Here is a 19851-nt window from a genome sequence, read left to right on the forward strand (position 1 = left end):
ACCCTGAAATGGGCATGACAGAAAGACAGAAAAAAACCAATTCTCCAATGACATTGCTGAGTCTGCATCAATCTGGTAGCACTACTTTCAGACTTCGTATTTCATGAAGCTAATGAACCTTTTTTATTTAAGCCATTTTCGTTCAAGTGATGCTTGTACATATTTGAACCATAACATGGTCCACCCTTTAAGAAATACTGTCATAAATATTGGTGGTGTTCCTCAGGGCTCTGTTCTAGACCCTATTCTCTTCTTACACTCCCCCCCTGTGTGATCTCATCCATTCCCTTGCTTTTAAATATTACCTACCCTAAAGATTCCTAAAATGTTTCTAGCCCAGACTCTTCTTTTGAACTCCCAAATCATGGAACAAACTCTGTAATGGACATTACCATTAGGGTGTCTCCCTGGCACCTCAAACTCAATATGTCAGTATGTCTTGATGTCATGATCTGTTCCTTTGAGCCTGTTTATCCTCCAGACTTTATCATCTCAATAAAATGGCACTGCCATCTCCTCAGTTGCTTGGGATAGAAACCCATGAATCATCATTGCCTCCTCCTCATTTGTGATGTCTGATCAATCACCAAGTGTCTTCTCCTCTTCTCTCTACCGTGCTACCCCAGCCAAGGCCACCATTGTGTCTCATTTGACCCTGCCTCCTGACTTGGCTTCTCCAACTGTTTCTCTACATTGCAGTCAAAATGGCCTTTCTAATATTCAAAACTAGTCAAATCTCTTCTCTGATTAAAATTGTTGTGTGACTCATAAGTAGTCCCTCTTGTCCATTCCCAATGCATCTGGTGAGGCCCTTAATGTAAGGTTCATTGTGCTTTTATTGAATTTATTGTCTGTTCCCCACTAGTCTCTAAGCTCTATGGAGCACAGGACTGACATATTTCCCCATACCTCACAACAGTGCCTGGCATAGAGTAGGTAATAAAGATGAAGTTAAATGAATGGATGAATCTATAACATTGTTTTGTAAACCATGGGTTTTGACCTATCAGTGGATCATGAAATCAACCAAGTGGATTTATAATGAGTTTTCATTCTAAATAGAAGAAAAAAATAGATAAGAATAGTATGCAATAAAGATATTATTTCACACAACTTTTTATTATAAAATGTGTAGTGAGTTGCAGTAGAATAAAAATGAAAGCCACTGGTCTATTATAAGCAAGCACTGTTTCCAGAATGAGGAAAAAGCAGCTTTCCTGCTCAGGAAAACAGGAAAAAAAAATGTCGAACTGACAACCGAAAAGGATTCCTGCCGTAGGAGGTTTGTACTTTTACAGATTTCAAAGCCTGAAATTCAAGGAAGAAATTGCCTACTTCAGAGTTTTAGGTTTCTGTAAGCAAATGACAAAAGTATTTAAAATCCTCCACAGATCCTGTCTGGCAACTACTACCATAGGCCAATTAAGCTTAAGAAGGTTGTTTAATTCTATTTCCTCTGAAATTATATCTTAAGCATATTTAGTCTTGTTTGTGTCTTGGAGAATTTGTTAACTGGCTGCTTCTCCAGCCTTCTCTCTTTAAGAGCAAGAGTGCCTGAGCCAATGAGGTGCTGCCATTCTGTTTCCATGGCAATAAAAGAAACAAACCTTCTGCCTGCTATCTCCCAACGACAAACCTCAAACTCAAGGCCCAGGTCAAGAGAGTCTGAATGGAAGGTTGACTTTCTCTTTTAGTTTGACTTTCACTGCAATATCGAAAGACTCAAACTAGACTGACCTTAGAAGGGAAATTTGCCCTACACATACTGTGGATTTTCTGCTTTGGCATTTCAGTCACTTGAATGACCACTAAAGTCTCGAGTTCTGGAACCTCCAGATTTGATCTAAAATGAATGCTATTTTATGTTGATGAGAAACTGTTTTTCTATAAAATTGGGGTGTCTTTAAGACTCTTGACTTGGAAAAGAACTACACGGGAGAAACAAATCTTTGAGCAGTCCAAGGTAAGCTCTTTGGAAAGCCTTTTTTTTTTTTTTTTTTAAGATTTTATTTATTTATTCATGAGAGAGAGGCAGAGACATAGGCAGAGGGAGAAGCAGTCTCCATGCAGGGAGCCTGATGTGGGACTCAATTCCGGGACTCCAGGATCATGCCCTGAGCTGAAGGCAGGCGCTCAAACGCTGAGCCACCCAGGCATCCCTGGAAAGATGTTTTATGTAATTTTTTTGTCTGGTTATTAGTACTAACCTGTGATCTTTCTGAAGGCTCAGCTGGCTCACAGGTAACTACAGTGTCACTAATTAACATATTCAGTCCACTGAGCCTCGGGTAAAATCATCACAGAAAAATACAGAAAGGAAAAGAGTAGGGAAAAAGAATCCTAAATCATACATGGTTGTGTACGCATAGACAAATACACATACATACATACACCTCTATATTCTTTTTTTTAAAGATTTTATTTATTTATTCATGAGAGACACAGAGAGAGAGAGAGAGGCAGAGACATAGGCAGAGAGAGAAGCAAGCTCCATGCAGGGAGCCCAACATGGGACTCGATCCCGGCACTCGATCCCGGGACTCCAGGACTACACCCTGGGCCAAAGGCAGATGCCTAACCGCTGAGCCATCCAATAGACCTGTGCAGTTTAAACCCATGCTGTTCAAAGATCAACTGTATATGTTGTATAAGCCCCTCAGATATCGCCCTTGCCACCTTGGTTGCCCCAGCTCTTCCCTTGGTACTCCCAGACCTCCTCATAATTAAGCATAATGGGTTTAATGCCCAGCACAAGAGTAGGAGCAGAGTTTTGTAGGACCCTGTTCCAGCCCTATAACCCATGTCTATTCTGATTTTTCAACAGCTTTGTCTTACTAGTTGTTAAGTATTTTGAGTATTTATCTCCATATGTGTTTAGATGAAGAGGGCTTTACTTTTTAAAAGCAAAAGAAAATATACCAAGGCACTGTTTACAATAGAAAAAAAAAAAAAGGAAACAACCAAATGTTCATCAATATTCAACTGGCTAAAAATGTAAATGGGTATGGTTGTAGGATAGAAATTTACACAGTTATGATGCCAAATAAACAAATCTTAGACTTCTAGATTTGCTTTGAGTATAACTTAAATGATGGATTTGTTTTAAAAATAATCTGGTATTAGAGGAGTGGGCTGGGTATAGATGAATGATATTGGCCACAAATTACTAAATATTGAAACTGAATGACAGGTGAGTTCATTATACTTTTGTACTTTTAAAAACTTTCAATACAGTAAACTTAAGTTTAAAAAATGACGATATGCGGGGATGCCTGGGTGACTCAGTGGTTAAGCATCTGCCTTCGGCCCAGGACGTGATCCTGGAGTCCTGGGATCAAGTCCCATGTGGGCCTCCCTGCATGGAGCCTGCTTCTCCCTCTGCCTGTGTTTCTGCCTCTCTCTCTCTCTGTCTCTCATGAATAAATAAATAAAATCTTTTTTTTTAAAAGATGATATGCCTATAGTTACTGGCATTAAAAGAAACTCATGACATTGTTGATAAAAAATATATATATAGAATATATGTATGGTTTCTTTCCATTTATGGAAAATTATATGAATCTCTTTCTTTTGTCCAGGGTGAATTCTAGAAGTTATTAACCAAAATATTTTCGGTGGTCATCATGTTAGTATTTTGGATAATTTTTACTTTTTTACGCTTTCATGTATTATGATTTTCTTTACAGTGGGCCTATTTCAATTTAACACATACATACAAATAAATCCATTTTCTCCAAATATTAGAAATAAAAACTTCGGTATGCAAAAATATCACTAGGGTTTATAATATTCCTAAACTCAGTTACCAGTTTTTGAGAACCTAATGTGTTCAAGGCCATGTGCCAAGAGCTTTTCTGACATGGTCTCATCTCATGTGCATGACAATACAATGAGGTGGAACTTCCATGTCCCTATTTTGCAGATAAAAAACTGAGACTCCGAAAAGCAAAGGTAAATGTCTTGAGGTCCCACAGCTATTAAGTAGAGGAGCTGTTAGGCAAAGTCAGGCCCACCTGATTCCAAAACCCAAAGAAAATTTTAGGAAAGAATGCCGTGGGGGGAGAAAAATACCCATAATTCTGATATTCTGGCCCAATTTTCATTTTTTACCATATTCTTTTCTAACTATTGTGCATATAGGCACAAACTTTTGCATAATTGTATGCATTGCATGGATACCATTTTATATCTTCATTCTTAACCATTTCTTCATGTTCCCACAGGGTTTCAAATAATCAGTTAAAACCTATGTAAAACTCCATTGAGTGACTGTACAATAATTTACCAATCATTTTGGTTTTTTAATTCTAATTTTTAACATTTTCTATAACATTGTAACAACGATTACATTTCGTGGCTTATCTGTGGATCTCCTTCCTCCTTGGTGAGTCAGTCCCTCTAGTTTCAGCCACTGGGCTTATTAGGCAACAAATATTTATCCAGTTACCCGCTATGGACAGTCACTATTCCAGGCTCCACGGGGACCCAGACAATGACACGGTGGAGTCCTGCCCTTCAAGAACCCTACGATGTGGTTGGGCAGATGAGAAGTGGAATAAAGAAGACAGTTGCTGGGAGCTGAACTGCTTGTCCTCTCACTTCCTGCGTCAGTACCCAAGTTCAGGACTGGTCCCTGCCCCCATAGGAAGTAGATACAAGGTCTGAAGCAATGACAGAGATTCCATCAGCCATGGCTACATCTTCCTTTCAGACTCTCACCTGCCTTCTAGCCCCTGTGGCCTCACCTTCTCAGCCATAGTGCTCCACGCCACCTGCTGCCCCAGCCCTGTCTCCCTGAGATCGCCTGGCTAGGCCCCCAAGCACAACAGAACACAGACAGCCCAAGGTAGCAGCCCTGTTACCTGGCCTTTAGGCCTTTGCTGTTTCCCCCATCTGTTGGCCGCCCGGCACCTTGGGCCCATGCCTCTGGCCCAGCCTGTCCTGCCTCCACCTGTACACCCTGCCTTTCTTCCAAGGCCTGGTCTCTTGCCTTGGCACCGCATCCGCCCCCCACTCTGCTCCCTTTCTGATGGTTACCCTCCCCATCACAAGTTCCCCAAGGGCAAGGTGCATGTGTTCCCTCTCCCCCAGCAGCTAGCACCGTCCTCGCGGCAAGAGCCATAAGTATTTTTGCTTTTAAATGAGCATTTACAGGCAGCCCAGGAGTCGCTTCATCGTTTTGAGTCTGTTTCCTCATCTGTAAAATGGACTCAATATTACAGTTACCTTTAGCTCTAAAAGTTACCAGACCATGCAGCTGGGTTTCTCAAGCATCAGTCACGTCACACAAAAGAGTTTGTTTCATTTTCCAGCTGATTCTTAAGCAAATTTATTCCCGTGCACTATGGGAAACCAGTCTCTGACTTAGAAATTTGAGTTAAATCTGCTATCATTGTAATGCTTCTGTTGTTTAGTTGGTTCTCCTAACATTTTTTGGCATTGGTTTTTATTTTCTATCAAATAATCCACTGAAATCACTTAAAAAATAAATTGTGTTACAAGCTGATTAATGAAAAGTTAGTTTCTGCTCCCACCCCCACCCTCATTTCTCAGTTCTACTCCTCAGCATGCTCCTTAGGGGCAACTATTTTCAACTCTTGTAGCTTGCTTTCTTGCTTTCTCTCCCTTTCTCTTTCTTTCTTTTTAAAGATTTTACTTACTTATTTGAGAGACAGAGAGCACAAGTAGGGGGAGTGCAGGAGTGGCAGAGGGTGAGAGAAAAAAAGCAGGCTCCCCACAGATCAGGGAGCCCGGTGTGGGGCTCCATCCCAAGATCCAGGGATCATGACCTGAGCTAAAGGAAGACGCTTAATCGACTGAGCCACCCAGGTCCCAGGTACTCCATAGCTATTTCTTTTGGAATTTAACTTATACTTCTGAATAATTTGCCTCCACCCCATTTGTTAATTTTTCAATTTTAGCCATTATCTTTTGACATACTGGTGTGGTAGATGAGGATTTGGTCCTGTATGCCCTCTCTCCCTTCCCCTTCCCAGCTCTTCCGATGTAGTCCCCATTAACTTTTAGGTTAAATCACTATTAAGTGTTGACACTCATATACATATATAGTGATAGTTAACATATATATATACATATATGGTTGTTCCTTACTATAACCATGTTTCCTTTCTTACATAATATTTGTAAGAGTCATTATGCAATTTTTATTTTCTTATGTTTCTTTTTTTCTTTTTCTACATGTTATTTTATTATTTTTATTTTTTTAATAATAAATTTATTTTTTATTGGTGTTCAATTTGCCAACATACAGAATAACACCCAGTGCTCATCCCGTCAAGTGCCCCCCTCAATGCCTGTCACCCATTCACCCTCACCCCCCACCCTCCTCCCCTTCCACCACCCCTAGTTCATTTCCCAGAGTTAGGAGTCTTCATGTTTTTCTTATGTTTCTATCAGTAATTTCACCCTAATTGCTCTGTTTCCTATTACAACTGCTCTGTAACAAATTACCACAAATTTAGTGGCTTAAAACAACAACAATTTATTCTCCTATAGTTCTCAGGTCATATATCTGAAATGGGTTGCACTGGGCTAAATTCAAGATGTTGACAGGATTTGGTTCCTTCTGAAGGCTTTAGTGGAGAATCATCCTTGCCTTTCCCAGCCTCTAGAGGCACCCACATTCCTTGGCTTATGGCCCTTCCTTGATCACTCCTATCTCTTCCTCCATCATCACATTTTCTTCTCTGACTCTGACCCTCCCTCTTATAAGGAGGTTTATCTGGGCCCACACAGATAATCTGGGATAATCTCCCTTCTCAAGTTCCTCAATTTAATCACAGCTGCAAATCTTCTTTTTGCACATACGGTGACATATGCACAGGTCCCAGGGATGGGGGCCTGGACATGTTTGCAGGGAGGGCACAGCATCTGGCCTACTATGTGATCTAACAGATCTGCCAGAGGCCTGTCGATATTATCCAATAATCCACTAATTCCAAGTCCTGAGTCTTTGGGCGCCTTTGATGTGGGAATTGGCCCCTTCTGCTCTGTACCCACTTTGCAGGTATGTAGGCTGCAGCTTCCTATGGTGTGCTGAGCGGCATGGGTGGGGAGAGGGGGTTTATTGGGTCAAACTTGCATGGACAACCCTTGTGCAGTTCTGTCTCCTTTCCCACTCTCCCTGTTCTTGTCAAATTAAACCTCTTTTAATCCTCGAGTTAGGAGAAAAGCCAGTCCTTCCTCCTGTGTGTCTCCTTTGCTCTCACACAACTACCATATTCACAACACCATACGTATGTGGATTTTCCCCCACCAGGCAATTCTCTGCAACACCAGTTGGGAGTCCTATAATTTGCCTCAATTCTGACACTGTCTACCTGGAGATATTACCAGATCCCACAGGTAAGGACTCAGTACTGAAAGACTGTGCCCTGCACCCCACCCGGAGATGCCAAATGCAAATCCACATTGTCATCTCTGCTTCTGACCCATCAGCTATAAATCAGAGGTTCATAGCAAATATTATGTAATTTACTAGAACAGCTCACAGAACTCAGGGAAACAGTTACTTGGATCTATCAATGTATTAAAGGAGATGATAAAGGATACAGATGAATAGCAGGATGTATCGATACACACAGTGAGGCTTGAGAAGGTCCCAAGCGCAGGAGCTTCTGTCGTCATGGAGTCCAGGTGTGTCACCCTCCCAATGTGGATGTGTTCGCAACCCATGTGTTTGTGAATCCCATACTTCTGGGAGTTTTATGGAGACTTCCTCACAGTATGATCAGTTGTTAACTCCATTTCCAACATCTCTCCCCTCCTCAGAGGATGGAGGCAGAGACTGAGGCTGAAAACTCTTAAGTTTTTAATCATGCCTTGTTTTTTCTGGTGACCAGCCCCCAAACTGGAGCCCACCCAGAGTTGCCTCAATTAGAACAATGATGCTCCTAGTGCTCTTATCACTTAGGGATTCACAAGGATTTCAGGAGCCCTGTGTCAGGAACTGAGGGCAAGAACCAATATATATTTTGTCTATCTCACAATCCCATGCTATCATTTTAGTGGTGTCCCGGAAAATACAGATAAACAAGTATGGTCAAGCTTCTGTGTTTATCTGATAGTTGTCTATCACAAAGACATTGATAATAGGGATTTTTGGTTTTGTTTTCATGGAGCCAAGAAGGAAGAGTCTATAATTGATCTATAATTTGGGCAGATGAACAGGAATGAGAAACTGGAACATTCACTTGCACTGTAATTTAAGTAACAGAGTTACTTCCAGGAAGTTCTGTGCATGATCTACTCTAGACTTCTCATTTCAGTGACAGCTAGTATGGCCAGAGGACAAGGGCTTAGGAGTCAAGGAAACTTGTGTTTATTCTCAACCCTGAAACTTGCTACTTCTGGGATCATATGGAGGATTCTCTGTATCCTCATTGGTAAAATTGCCATAACAATAATTGATCCTTTATGGTGTACCTGGCTCACAGCAAGTACTCAATGGTGGCAAATTTTTAATTGCTTTCAAGTCAAGTCTGCTGGTGCCAAGGGGTGAGGAATTATTCTATCTATCTGGTGCAAGTCAAGACCTTGCACCAGATCAACAGCTTTCAGAATCTACCATCTGTGCTTTGGATCTTCTCTGGGTTCTTTCTAATTTTTTTCTAAGTGTTTTGCTTTGACTCTGAATGGTGTAACTCTCTGCTGTTACTTTCCCACTTCAGCAAGAGCCTCGTGATCTAGTGGCCAAGACTGCCACTGACCTCTTACCATGTACCCCAACCCTCTCATCTACTGCACCTGCTGGGACCCCTGGAACTTGGGACCACGGAAGTTAATCAAGACACCTCAGCGACCAAGCAAGACCCCAACAGGGAAGCCCAAGTAAGGATTATAAGGAAGGAGTAGGACCTGGGGACTTGGTTTCCATTTGCAGTCTTCTTTCTCTTACAATATTTCCAGTCAACTAGGCAACAAAACCCCAAGAAGGCCAGAAAGCCTAACTTTATACAACTTTCCCAGCCAACCTGTTGGCAGCATATCACTCTTGCCAGTCCTGCCTCGGCCCACTGTCATTTTAAATGAGGAAATCTCAGAGTGGGTGCAGCAGGGAAGGGTAGCTTCTAACCAAAGGGCCCCAGAGCCCCCCATCGGGGACAAAGAGCTTTGGGAGCTGGGGAACAAGCTGTGCTGCCAACTCAGGATCCCCTGGGAAGCAAAGTTCCTCAAGTGAACCTCCTCCTGCTAGAAACTCCCCAAGACCTTCCTGACTTTTAAGATTTCAGCAGTGAGAGAATGTATTGCAATTTTGAGTCATCATGGCCATCTAAACAATCTGGGAGTGCTAAGACAAGTTTCTGAATTTCTAATTTTCTCTCTTTCATTTTTCACTTTCAGGCTAACTCCTCTTCCTCCAGCTGCCAAAAACCAAAAGTATGTCCAACCAATAACAAAACCTGTTGTTGCCCCAAAGTAAGTATTTTCATGTCCATGGGGGCAGAAAGTTCCATAACTTACAATGATTTCCCCCAAACCTCAGATCCTACATGTATATTGTGTGGCCTTCTTCACTCACAGCTTTCAAAGTCATAAAAAAAGGAGCTCTCAGTTAGGGCACCCCTGAAAGCTACTACTTCCTGCCCTAAAAAGGAACAATATGTGATACATGCCATAGGCAAGAACCTTGGGGAGCCTCCCTGGCATTTATGGGGGTGACTCACCCTTTAACTGATTACTTTTCTATATCTAAAGTTTCCTGTAGATTACAGATCTGGTTTTTCTCACAAATTAATTTTTTATCCATATTTTGTAAGCTTAGAAATATAACTTAGTTTTAGGCCTTTTCATGAATCCTTGTACTCTATTTATTTATTTAAAAAATATTTATTGAGCTCCTATTATTTGCTGGGCATTATTTGAAGTGCAAGGAAACAGCAGTGAACATAGCAGAGTCTCTGCTCCTAGAGCTTACATTCTAGTGGGAAGAATAGATATAAACAAGTTAATATACCCAATGCATCCAAGTGCTATGTAGAAAATAACACAGGCAAAGGAAGGAGAAGTTGGTGAGGGTGGAGTTGTTATTTTGTATAGGGAATTCAGGGCAATCCTTGCATAAAAAGGATAGCAGGAACCTGCTGACATCGGGTCTAGCACTCCTGGCAGAGGGAACAGCAAGTATGGAGGCCCTGAGTGGGAAACCATTTGGCCCATTTGGTCTTTTCCAGGAAATCAAAGAGGCCCGTGTTGCAGGAGTGGAGGGTGTAAGGAGAGAGTGGTGGGAGATGAGGTCAGAGAGGTAGGAGAGATGATGGATGTCATTGGCAAAATAATGGACTCCCCAAAGGTGTCCACATCCTAATCCCTGGAAACTAGGTTTATGTTCTGTTACTCATCAGGGGAAATTAAGGTTGCAGATGGATTTTGTTTGCTAATCTGCTGACTTTGAGATGGACAGATCATCCTGGATTATCTGAGCAACCCCAGTGTCATCACAATGGTCCTTATGCATGAAAGAGGAGATGTGACCATTGAGGCAAAGTGATGCAGTTGTTGGCTTTGATGGAGAAAAAGGCCACTAGGAACACAGGGAGTTTCTAGCAGCTGGAAAAGGCAAGGAAACAAAGTTTCCTCTGGAGCCTCCAGGAGGAATATAACCCTGTCAACACCTTGATTTTAGGCCCAGTGAGAACCATTCCAGATTTTGACCTCTAGAACTGTTAAGACAATGAGTTGGTTTTGTTTTAAGCCACTGAGCTTGTAGTAATTTTTTACAGCAGCAATAGGAAATTCGTAAAGTTTACTGGCCAGTATAAGGACTTTGGCTTTTACTTCAAGAGGGACTATGTATTGGCTGCTAAGCCTGCCATACCGAAAAACAAAAAACAAAACAAACAAAAAAAGCAAGCACACAAAAAAACACAGACTGTGTAGCTTAAGCAACATAAATTTATTTTCTCACAATTCTAGATGCTGGATGTCAAAGACCAACGTGCCCACTGGGGTGGTTTCCTCTCAGGACTTTCCCCTTGACTTGCAGATGGCCAACTACTTGCTGTCTCTTCATATGGTCTTTTCTTTGTAGATGCACATCCCTGGTGTGTCTGTGTGCTCTAACTCTCTTACAAGGATACTGGTAGGGCTGGATTAGTGCCTACCTTAATGGCCTCATTTAACTTAATCCCCCTTTAAAGGCCCTATCTTTAATACTGTCACATTCTGAGGTACTAAGTTTGGAGCTTCAACATATGAAATTTGGGTGGACACAATTTAGTCCATTACAGATGGGGAGCCATCAGAGGATTCCAGTTGACATGATCCAACTTGTATTTTGAAAGGACTATTCTGGCTACTGTGCTGAGAATGGACTACAGTGACCAAGGGTAGAAGTAGAGAAGGGATGTCCTTGTAGGGACCCGAGTAAGAGATGGTGCTTGGACCTGGTAGAAACAGCACAGGTGGGGAATGGTGGTTGTATTTGAGAAATATTCTGAAGGTAGAAATTGGTAGGATCCGCTAATGGAATTGTGGTTAACTATGAGAAAAAAGCAAAAGGAGTAGTCAAGGATGACTTCCAGATTTGGAGCTGAGCAACAGGAAGGACAGAGTTACCATTTTCTGCAATTGGGGAAGACTGCAGGAGGTGCACATTCATAGGGGTTTGAGCATAGGAGGTTTAAGATGCCTCGTACTATCCAAGTGGCAGTGTCAAGTAAGCAGTTGGATAAGTGGGTGTGGGAGAGAGGTCTGGGCTGCAGATACACATCTGACAATCATCAACGTATACGAGATACTTAGAGCCCTAGCCCCAAATGAGATCTCTGAGGCAGGGAGTGAAGCCAGAGGTAGGAAGAGGTGGGAAGACAGAGACCCAGAGCACTCTAGTGTTGAGATATTGGAGAGATCCCAAAGAGAAGACTGACAAAGAATGGCTAGTGAGGGAGATGAGTCTTCATCTCCCTGGTGTCCTGGAAGCAAAATGACAAAAATGTTCCAGGGAGGGTCTGATTATCTGTGTCAAATACTGCTGATAAGTAATTAAGATGAGGGCTGAGAAATACAGTTGGATTTAGTGACCTGAAGGTCATTGGTGACAGTGAAGAGGGTTGTTTCAATGGTGCAGGTGATAAAGCCTGATTGGAGGGGGATGTTCATAACAAGGGATCAACTGAATGACTGCATAAGTGAGTTGGTTCCTAGTGCCTGACTTCTGTGTGCCAGCACGCCCAGCATGATCACACCTGTGAGTTTTATCTGACCCCTATTAATAGTCAAGCTCAATGTCTCAGTTTCCTAGCACCTCTTGTTGGGAGCAACCTCACTCATTCCCACGGCTCCACTCTATCCATCAATTAGCCCCCACTAACACTGTCCTCATTCTGCTCTGAAATATGGTAAGGGCTGCTTTGTGGCTACTTTTAAAATTCAAAGACCTGTTCATCATATTTACAACTTTTCGGTGAGATCCTACTGGGGTTCCACATCAACCAGTCTCCATGTCCTACTGAGTCAGAACTGAGTGAGGCTAGGAAATGGAGCAGCCAGGAGGAGAAGGGCCAGTTTCTCTTGGCCTCATTCTCAGGAAGGGGCTCAGGTAGATATTGACATAACCTACAAATGGGGACATGAAGAATCTGTTCACCAGTCAACTTTTAACTTGGGCCTCTGGCCTCAAACACACATCTCTGTGAATTACATCCTTTTTATGAATCCTATAATTTTCTTGCAAACATACAATGTACTTTTTGTATTTAAAAAGTTTTAATTCTTAAATATGAACTATAACACAACTGTAATAACCTTGTTTTGGCAATTTTTTTTTAATGTATCAGGAGCCTTAAAAATGACAGTAGGCTGAGTGCTCTCAATTTCTGGGAGACACGGTTGGCAAATTGCTTTATCTGCAATTTTTTATAGCACTTGACTTTTGCTCCTATTTTCAATATTTATGTGCCTTTTTTGGTCTTCTTAAAAAGTATCACATGTCATTCCATTTCTCTTGGTATTGAGCACTTTGGTTTGCATACATTAATCACTCATTGAATTTATTAAATGAGAAAATGTGAAGTGCTTTGACTGACATCAATAAAGTATCAAAATAGTGTAATTGAGTAATCTGAGTAGGCTGACAAGGAAAAAAAAGTCAGGGAGAGTCATTCTGGATCCACTACACCTTTTACTTTTCAGAGCATGAAATTCAATCCCAACAAAGTAAGTTCCTATGAAGCCACATTCTGACCCTTGGAGCAGTTCTGAAGTGAGTGCAATGCTGTGGAAGGTGTCTGCTCAAGGAGAACTACTAAGAACCAGAAAAAAAAAAAAAAAAAAAAAAGACTCAATCTATGGTCAGCTTTTTTTTTTTTCTAAAGATTTTACTTATTTATTCAGGAGAGATACAGAGAGAGAGGCAGAGACACAGGCAGAGGGAAAAGCAAGCTCCATGCAGGGAGCCCAATTCAGGACTCGAGCCCAGGACCCCAGGAACACACCCTGAGCAGAAGGCAGGTGCTCAGCCACTGAACCACCCAGGTGCCCCCAGAGGCAGCTTTTTAAAGAGACCCAGGCTACTTAGTAATTCCCCCACCACCCCACCACCATCATCCCAAGGCTTTCCTAAATTCAGAGTAAGCAAACAAAATTAACATTGTAAAGAGTTTCCAATTTATGAATGGGAGCATATAGCTGATATGAGTTGAGTTGTATTTTAAATGGTTTAAAATCTTTTTTAAAAGATTTTATTTATTTATTAGAGAGAGAGAGCACAAGTGGGGGAGAGAGGCAGAGGGAGAGGTAAAGGCAGACTACTTGCTGAGCAGCGAGCCCACCATGGGGCCCAATCCCAGGACCCTGGGATCATGACCTGAGCCAAAAGCAGATGCTTAACCAACTAAGCCACCTAGATGCCCTTAAAATCTTTTTTCCTTAAAAAGGATTTATTTATTTATTTTAGAAAGAGAGTGTGTGGGAGGGAGGGGCAGAGGGAGAGAGTGAATCCCAAGCAGACTCTCCATTGAACGTGTAGCTTAGCTCAGGGCTTGATCTCACCACCCTGAGATCACGACCTGATCTGAAACCAAGGTCACATACTTAACCAACTGAGCCACCCAGGTGCCCCAGTAGTTTTAAACCTTTTAAAATGCATGTGAGCTTCATTATATTAACAATGTATATTGTGCACTCGCGCCCATTTTTTTTTTTTTTTTTTTTGCCACAAAGAATATGTTTTTGCCAGTTAAAAGATTGGTGGTCATATCTAGAGTAGCCAAATCCTTGGGCTGGTTTTCTCAAGAGAGTTTTCAGTGCCCCTTCTCGGGGTAGGAAATGTGGGAGCAAAACCAGACTTTATTAACCAAGGTAGAAGTGCCTCCACCTGGAAAAATCCTCCCAATCGCACACCCTACACCCAGCGGACTTTGGAACAGTCTCATACTGGTAACCACTCCACAACCATTAAAGACTTTGTGGTGATTTTGATCATGGAGGAAATGGAACTCCTAGAACAGGTTTCATTTGTCTCTTTTCACAGTAGTTGCCAGAAAGTATGTGTGCGAGTGTGTGTGAGGCAGAGGGAAGAGGCCCTAGCTTCATATACCTCAGCCTAGCTAGTCTTCTTGTCAGCACACCAGAAGCTAGTTACTCTTATTACAATCTTTCAACCTTCCAGGTGAGCTCCCTTACAAATGCTCTTGCTATTTGGATACCTGATATGTTCATGTTTCTGCACAGAAAACAACTAGTTATGACCAGGATTAACACCAGAACTCAGAATAGTAACCATTTGCTTATCCTGAATTCATTTCACTGACAGTTTGAGGTCCCATATCACCAATTTCTGGTGCAAATAAGAAAGGTTTTTGTGCAGACAATGTAAATGTCCCTAGTGTGTGCATTTGAGATTATGGACCATGGGAGAGCCCTTTGGATTCTCATCCCAATCTCTTGGCTCCTATTTTAGGAATGGTTCTAATAGGCATGACTAGTCAACTGCCTACTTTTTTACTACCTGCCTTTTTATCACAATCTGTATACCAATGATCCCTTGACCATTGAACATTCCCTAGTTCCCGAGTAGAATATTTTGAGAGCTGAAAGGGGCCTCAGATATCATCCTACTAATGTCACAGATGAGTGGTGGGATCAGGGTGTAGCTTCTAAGCTTTGAACTTTTCTTTGCTCCCTGGTTGCTTTCTCTTGCAGAGTAAAAGTCCAGTTAGGAAAACAAGAGGAGAGCAATAAATTACCTTATGTGAGTAAAAAAAAAAAAACCAAGAGGGCAGTGGGACTACCATTTATTGAGTGCCTGCTGTGTGCGGGCCTTTTACATGTACCTTCCTCAGTTTCTGATGAGGAAACTGAGGCACATAGATGTTGAATCACTATAGTTGGCGGCAGGGGCATGATTTGAACACAGATCCAAGAGAGGGCATCTAACTATTACTCCCTACTGCCTTGTGTCAGGCAAGGAGAGTGTTCCAGGGAAACCAGACATTGACAGCCAGTCCAGGCTAGAGTACAGCTCATGCCCAAATGTTGGAATCCCACTGCCACACTTGGGAGCCCACAAATGGGGGGGTCATCAGGGCACTTGAGGGGAGCAGAGCCAGGACTCCGCTGAAGAAAAAGATGGGGACTAAACCCAGAAGGATCTCGATAGCTGCCTAGGAGTTTGGGCTTCCTTCTGCTGTCTGGGAGCCTTCACAGGCATAACACCAGGTAAGATTTACATTCTAGAAAAAAACGTTATCTGATAGGATACTATTGGTGTTTTTTCACTACTTCCTGCTTTTATCTATTTTATTTTTTCCCCCTTAAACAAAAATCATGCAGTTCCTTAATAGGAAAAAAAATTAACAAACAAAAATGTAATTACCCTCCAGATGGAGAGGATGATGAGCCCTTGGGGAGCCAAACTGAAGGCAGAGAGGCCAGATGGGAGGGTATGGCCAAAGCCAAAGAGAAAGATGAAAGTGGCCTTGGGCTCTTGGACAGGAGTGTGGAGAGAAGAAGAGAAAGTTGGGATACATTTCGGAGATAACAATAACAGGGCTTGTGGCACCTAGGGGTGTTCTGCCCAACTCTAGGAGGTACAGTCTCACCCTGGTCTCTGCCGGCTGGTAACCCTGCCAGATTCCTGACTTTGATCTAATGGGGAACAGAGGAAGAACTGACTAAAATAGGTGTGTTTGTTCGTTTTCACGACTCTACTAGACATTTTCTCATGTTATTTTGGTTTTCCCTTACTGCAGCCCTTTGAGGAAGAGTTAGTATCCTCGTTTTCTAATGAGGAAACTGAGGCACACAGATGTTGAATAACTGTGGTTGAGGGCAGAGCCAGGATTTGAACACAGGCCTATCTAATTCCCAAAATTGAGCAATCTCCATGGCACCTGACTGCCTCCTGGCCTCTGGCCATGTGGAAAATGCAGGCAAGGCACAGGGCTTGAGGCAGAGTGCTAAGTGGGGTGTCAGCAGTCAGGTTTGCACATGTTGGCTTGAGAGATTTGGGGGGACATCCAGGAACAACTTGAGTCTTGCAACTGGGTCTCAGGAGAGACATCATGGGCTCCCATCATCCATAATTGCAAGGAGAGACACCTGGGCTGATGTATGAGAGTGAGTGGTAACTGGGGAAGGGTGCAGGAGGGATGTGGGCTCTGGAATCCCACCTCATATTTCTGTGTTTAAGAAGTGAGTAGCACTGTAGTGGAAGATTTGGAGGAGTCGCAGCACTCCAAGTCTGCAATATTATCTCACCTTCCACCCTGATGCCCAGGAAGTGATAAATGTGTCACCTGGCTATCGCCTCATTCGAAATAGGGAGCAGATTTTCGTCACCTTGGGAGATGAAATGTTTGATAAGAAAAAGCGGTCACAATCAGACATCATGAACAGATTCAAAGTGTCCAGGTAATATCCTTGAACCTATATCCAGCTCCTTAAAGATATTTCTGCTGGGCTTGGCCTGGCATCGAGGAGAAGCTCCTAACTTCCATGCCCAGTCCACCGGGTCCCTATTCTAAAGGCATTGCAAGGTCACTTCACTTCTCATCCTTGTGAGCTCCTCTCCACACCCACATCTCTGCCAATCCCACTGGAGACAGGATGAAGGTCAAGTCAGGCAGCTAATCTGGAAAATGAGTGAGTGTAGTATAATTTGTACTAAAGGAAAGCAATTGTTCCTAGAGGTGATAAACAGATGAAATATTTTTAAAATAGTCTGAATTTGTAGGGTGAAAAGTAAGAATAAAGTCAGGGTTCATGGGGTGCTGAGATGCATCTCTTTCTCATTATGCCTAAAAATAACAGTTCATGACTTTGGTGGTCACGGTGTGGAAGACTCTGGCTGAGTCCACCCCCGTTGAGCGCAGTGCCATCCTCTCTCATTCAGGCCCAACCTACTCTATCCTCCAATGCCATGGAAAGTCAGTACCCACATCCTTTCCATTCTACCTCCTAGATTTCTCACTCATGTCTCCCCCTCCCTCTCATATCTTCTCTTTTATTTCCTCACCCTCTTGAATGGAGGACCTTATCTCGGCTGCACTGTACACAGCACTGCCTGCCACCCTGTCTACTCCAGCTCAACCAAATAGACATCATGGAGGCTTCAGACCCAGAAACACAGAAAATCCAGCCATGCTCTGAAATCCCCTCTTCCTCCTGTGTCTGGACCATTCCTTGTCTGTGACTCACTGTCAGCACCAGTCCCATCCCCCACCTTCCCATGTCCTAATCCTGAATTCTTCCTCCTCCGATTCATTACTGAATCAAGATCAAACCCTCATCAATTTCTGAAAATATTCCTCTTTCCTTTCTTTTTTTTTAAGATTTTATTTATTTACTCACGAGAGACAGAGAGAGAGAAAGAGAGAGGCAGAGACACAGGCCGAGGGAGACGCAGGCTCCAAGCAGGGAGCCCGACATGGGACTCCATCCCGGGTCTCCAGGATCACGCCCTGGGCTGAAGGTGGCACTAAACCACTGAGCCACCTGGGCTGCCCTCCTCTTTCCTTTCTATTCAATAGGTAACCAATCCACTACTCCACCCTACTACCTCTCCCACCCTACTCAGGCTAGCTTACCCAAAAGGACTGGGTCTGAGGCTCAATCACCCTGCTGCCCAAATGCTTCTCCCAGACTACCCTTCCATCCCTATGCCCACCCCCATGGCTATGCAGCAGGTGCAGAACATGGCCTGGCTCTCACCAGGCCAGAGATCGTCACATACAGGGAGATGCCTGACTGGCATAGAATGGAAGCTCTCTGGGTGATGTCCTGTTGTCCTATTTGTCCTGTAGGACTGATATCATTACTGACCTAGAAGATCAGATCTCAGAGCTGACAGTGATCATTGAGCAAATGAACAGAGACCATCATTCTGCCCAGAAATTGGTGAGTGATCCTTCAGTTAGCTGATCTCTAGGGGTAGGAGAAAGACCAGGTTTTTTTTTTTTTTTTTTTTTTTTTTCATAATAGCTGCTATGTTCCTGGCAAGATGCCAAGGACTTTACTCATGGGAGCCATGTTGTCCAGGTAACAGCTCTGAAGATAGGACTGTGGCTACACAGTAGGATTTCTCTGACTCCATCCTCATCCATAATTGCAAGGACTCAAGTCTATCCTCAAAGCCTAACTCAGTTTCCAAGTCTATCCCAAATGCCTCCAGTGTGTTCATTGCCACTAACCTTGCCACACCAGGAGGTGCTGGCCATTTCCCCTCAGGCTAGCTGTGGCTGGTTAAACTTCAGAGGGTGCTAAGGCTCTTCCTAGTGGCCACAGTGTGGTCAGTGCATCTGCTTTGGTCCAAAAGCTTCTCAGAAGCCTTGAGTACCCACATCCCATTGCTGTTAAAATTGTCAAAACCCACCTTGGAATCTGTTGTGTTCAGCTTGCACTCTCTGTGTTTCCTGGGGATTTGGGGACATTTCCTTTAGATTTTATCATATGTTATATCACAGTCTCTTCTTCCCTACCTTAACCAGAGGTGCCTGCTGGTCTGGGCTGGAGTGAGGAACCTCAGCAATGCTCGGAAATAGCCTCCCCCACACCCCACTTGTCTGTTGTTATTGAAACCCACATGTGAAGGTTGACTTCCCAGCAGGTCCGCCCCACCCTCTGACATGCCCCAGATGTGTCTCAATTCTACTACAGTGACCCAGCTTGTGACTCACACTGAGACCCCCCTACTGTTGATCCATTACTATATGTATCTGAAAATCCTGCCAGGCTTGTGGTCTACTTCTATAGGTAGGGAATTAAGGCTCTGGAAGTTAAATAATTTATATAAGGTCAGTCAGCTCATCAATGGTGGGTTATTGGGCAAAGTGCACATTTCCACTCATTGAGGCCCTGCTGAAGACACATTTAGAGATTATTTCCATAGAGGGACTTCATTTGTGATCCTTAAAATTCTCCCACCTGTGAACACCCCAAATTGTTGTGTGACCCTGTGGAAGGCTGTAGGGCTGGCTGCCACTGTGTAGTCAGAGAGGGACAAGGATGAGCCCTGAACCCTTATCTCAGCTGGCAGCAGGTGCTGACTGGTCTGGACATGTCCATTCCTCCTGAGACACCAACCAGAGAATCTGATGTGTTAGATTTGGAAGGTCACCTGGAAATGAGCACATTTGGTCCACCAGAACACACCATTCTGACAAAGAGGTTTTATTAACACTGGATTTTAAGTTCATCGAAGGTAGGGTCTGAGTCTTAGGCCTCTTTGGCTCTTCCAGGCCAAGCTCTTTGCTGAATAGATGATTACTCAATTGAATTATGTATGGAAGAAATCCAAAGGCCAAGCTCAGAGATTACTGTCCAACAGAGAGACCAGACCTGCCCAGAAAACCAGTTAGTGAAAGAGATGGTTTCCATGAAGCAACATTATGA

At 43.1% G+C, this 19851-nt stretch overlaps 1 protein-coding gene across 1 annotated transcript in view; it reads left to right on the forward strand.

Moving 5' to 3' along the window:
- The first annotated feature begins 1589 nt into the window (after window positions 1–1589).
- FLACC1 (flagellum associated containing coiled-coil domains 1) overlaps window positions 1590–19851 on the forward strand; it is a 33578-nt gene continuing 15316 nt past the window's right edge. Inside the window, exons 1-7 of the mRNA XM_072813318.1 lie at window positions 1590–1963; window positions 7280–7365; window positions 8691–8850; window positions 9364–9438; window positions 15163–15211; window positions 16739–16872; window positions 18264–18357. Coding sequence (XP_072669419.1) covers window positions 8738–8850; window positions 9364–9438; window positions 15163–15211; window positions 16739–16872; window positions 18264–18357 — 465 coding nt within the window. The 5' untranslated portion in view covers window positions 1590–1963; window positions 7280–7365; window positions 8691–8737. The remainder of the gene's footprint in view (window positions 1964–7279; window positions 7366–8690; window positions 8851–9363; window positions 9439–15162; window positions 15212–16738; window positions 16873–18263; window positions 18358–19851) is intronic.

The sequence above is a fragment of the Canis lupus genome, chromosome 36, assembly GCF_048164855.1.
Source record: "Canis lupus baileyi chromosome 36, mCanLup2.hap1, whole genome shotgun sequence".
Lineage (NCBI taxonomy): Eukaryota > Metazoa > Chordata > Mammalia > Carnivora > Canidae > Canis > Canis lupus.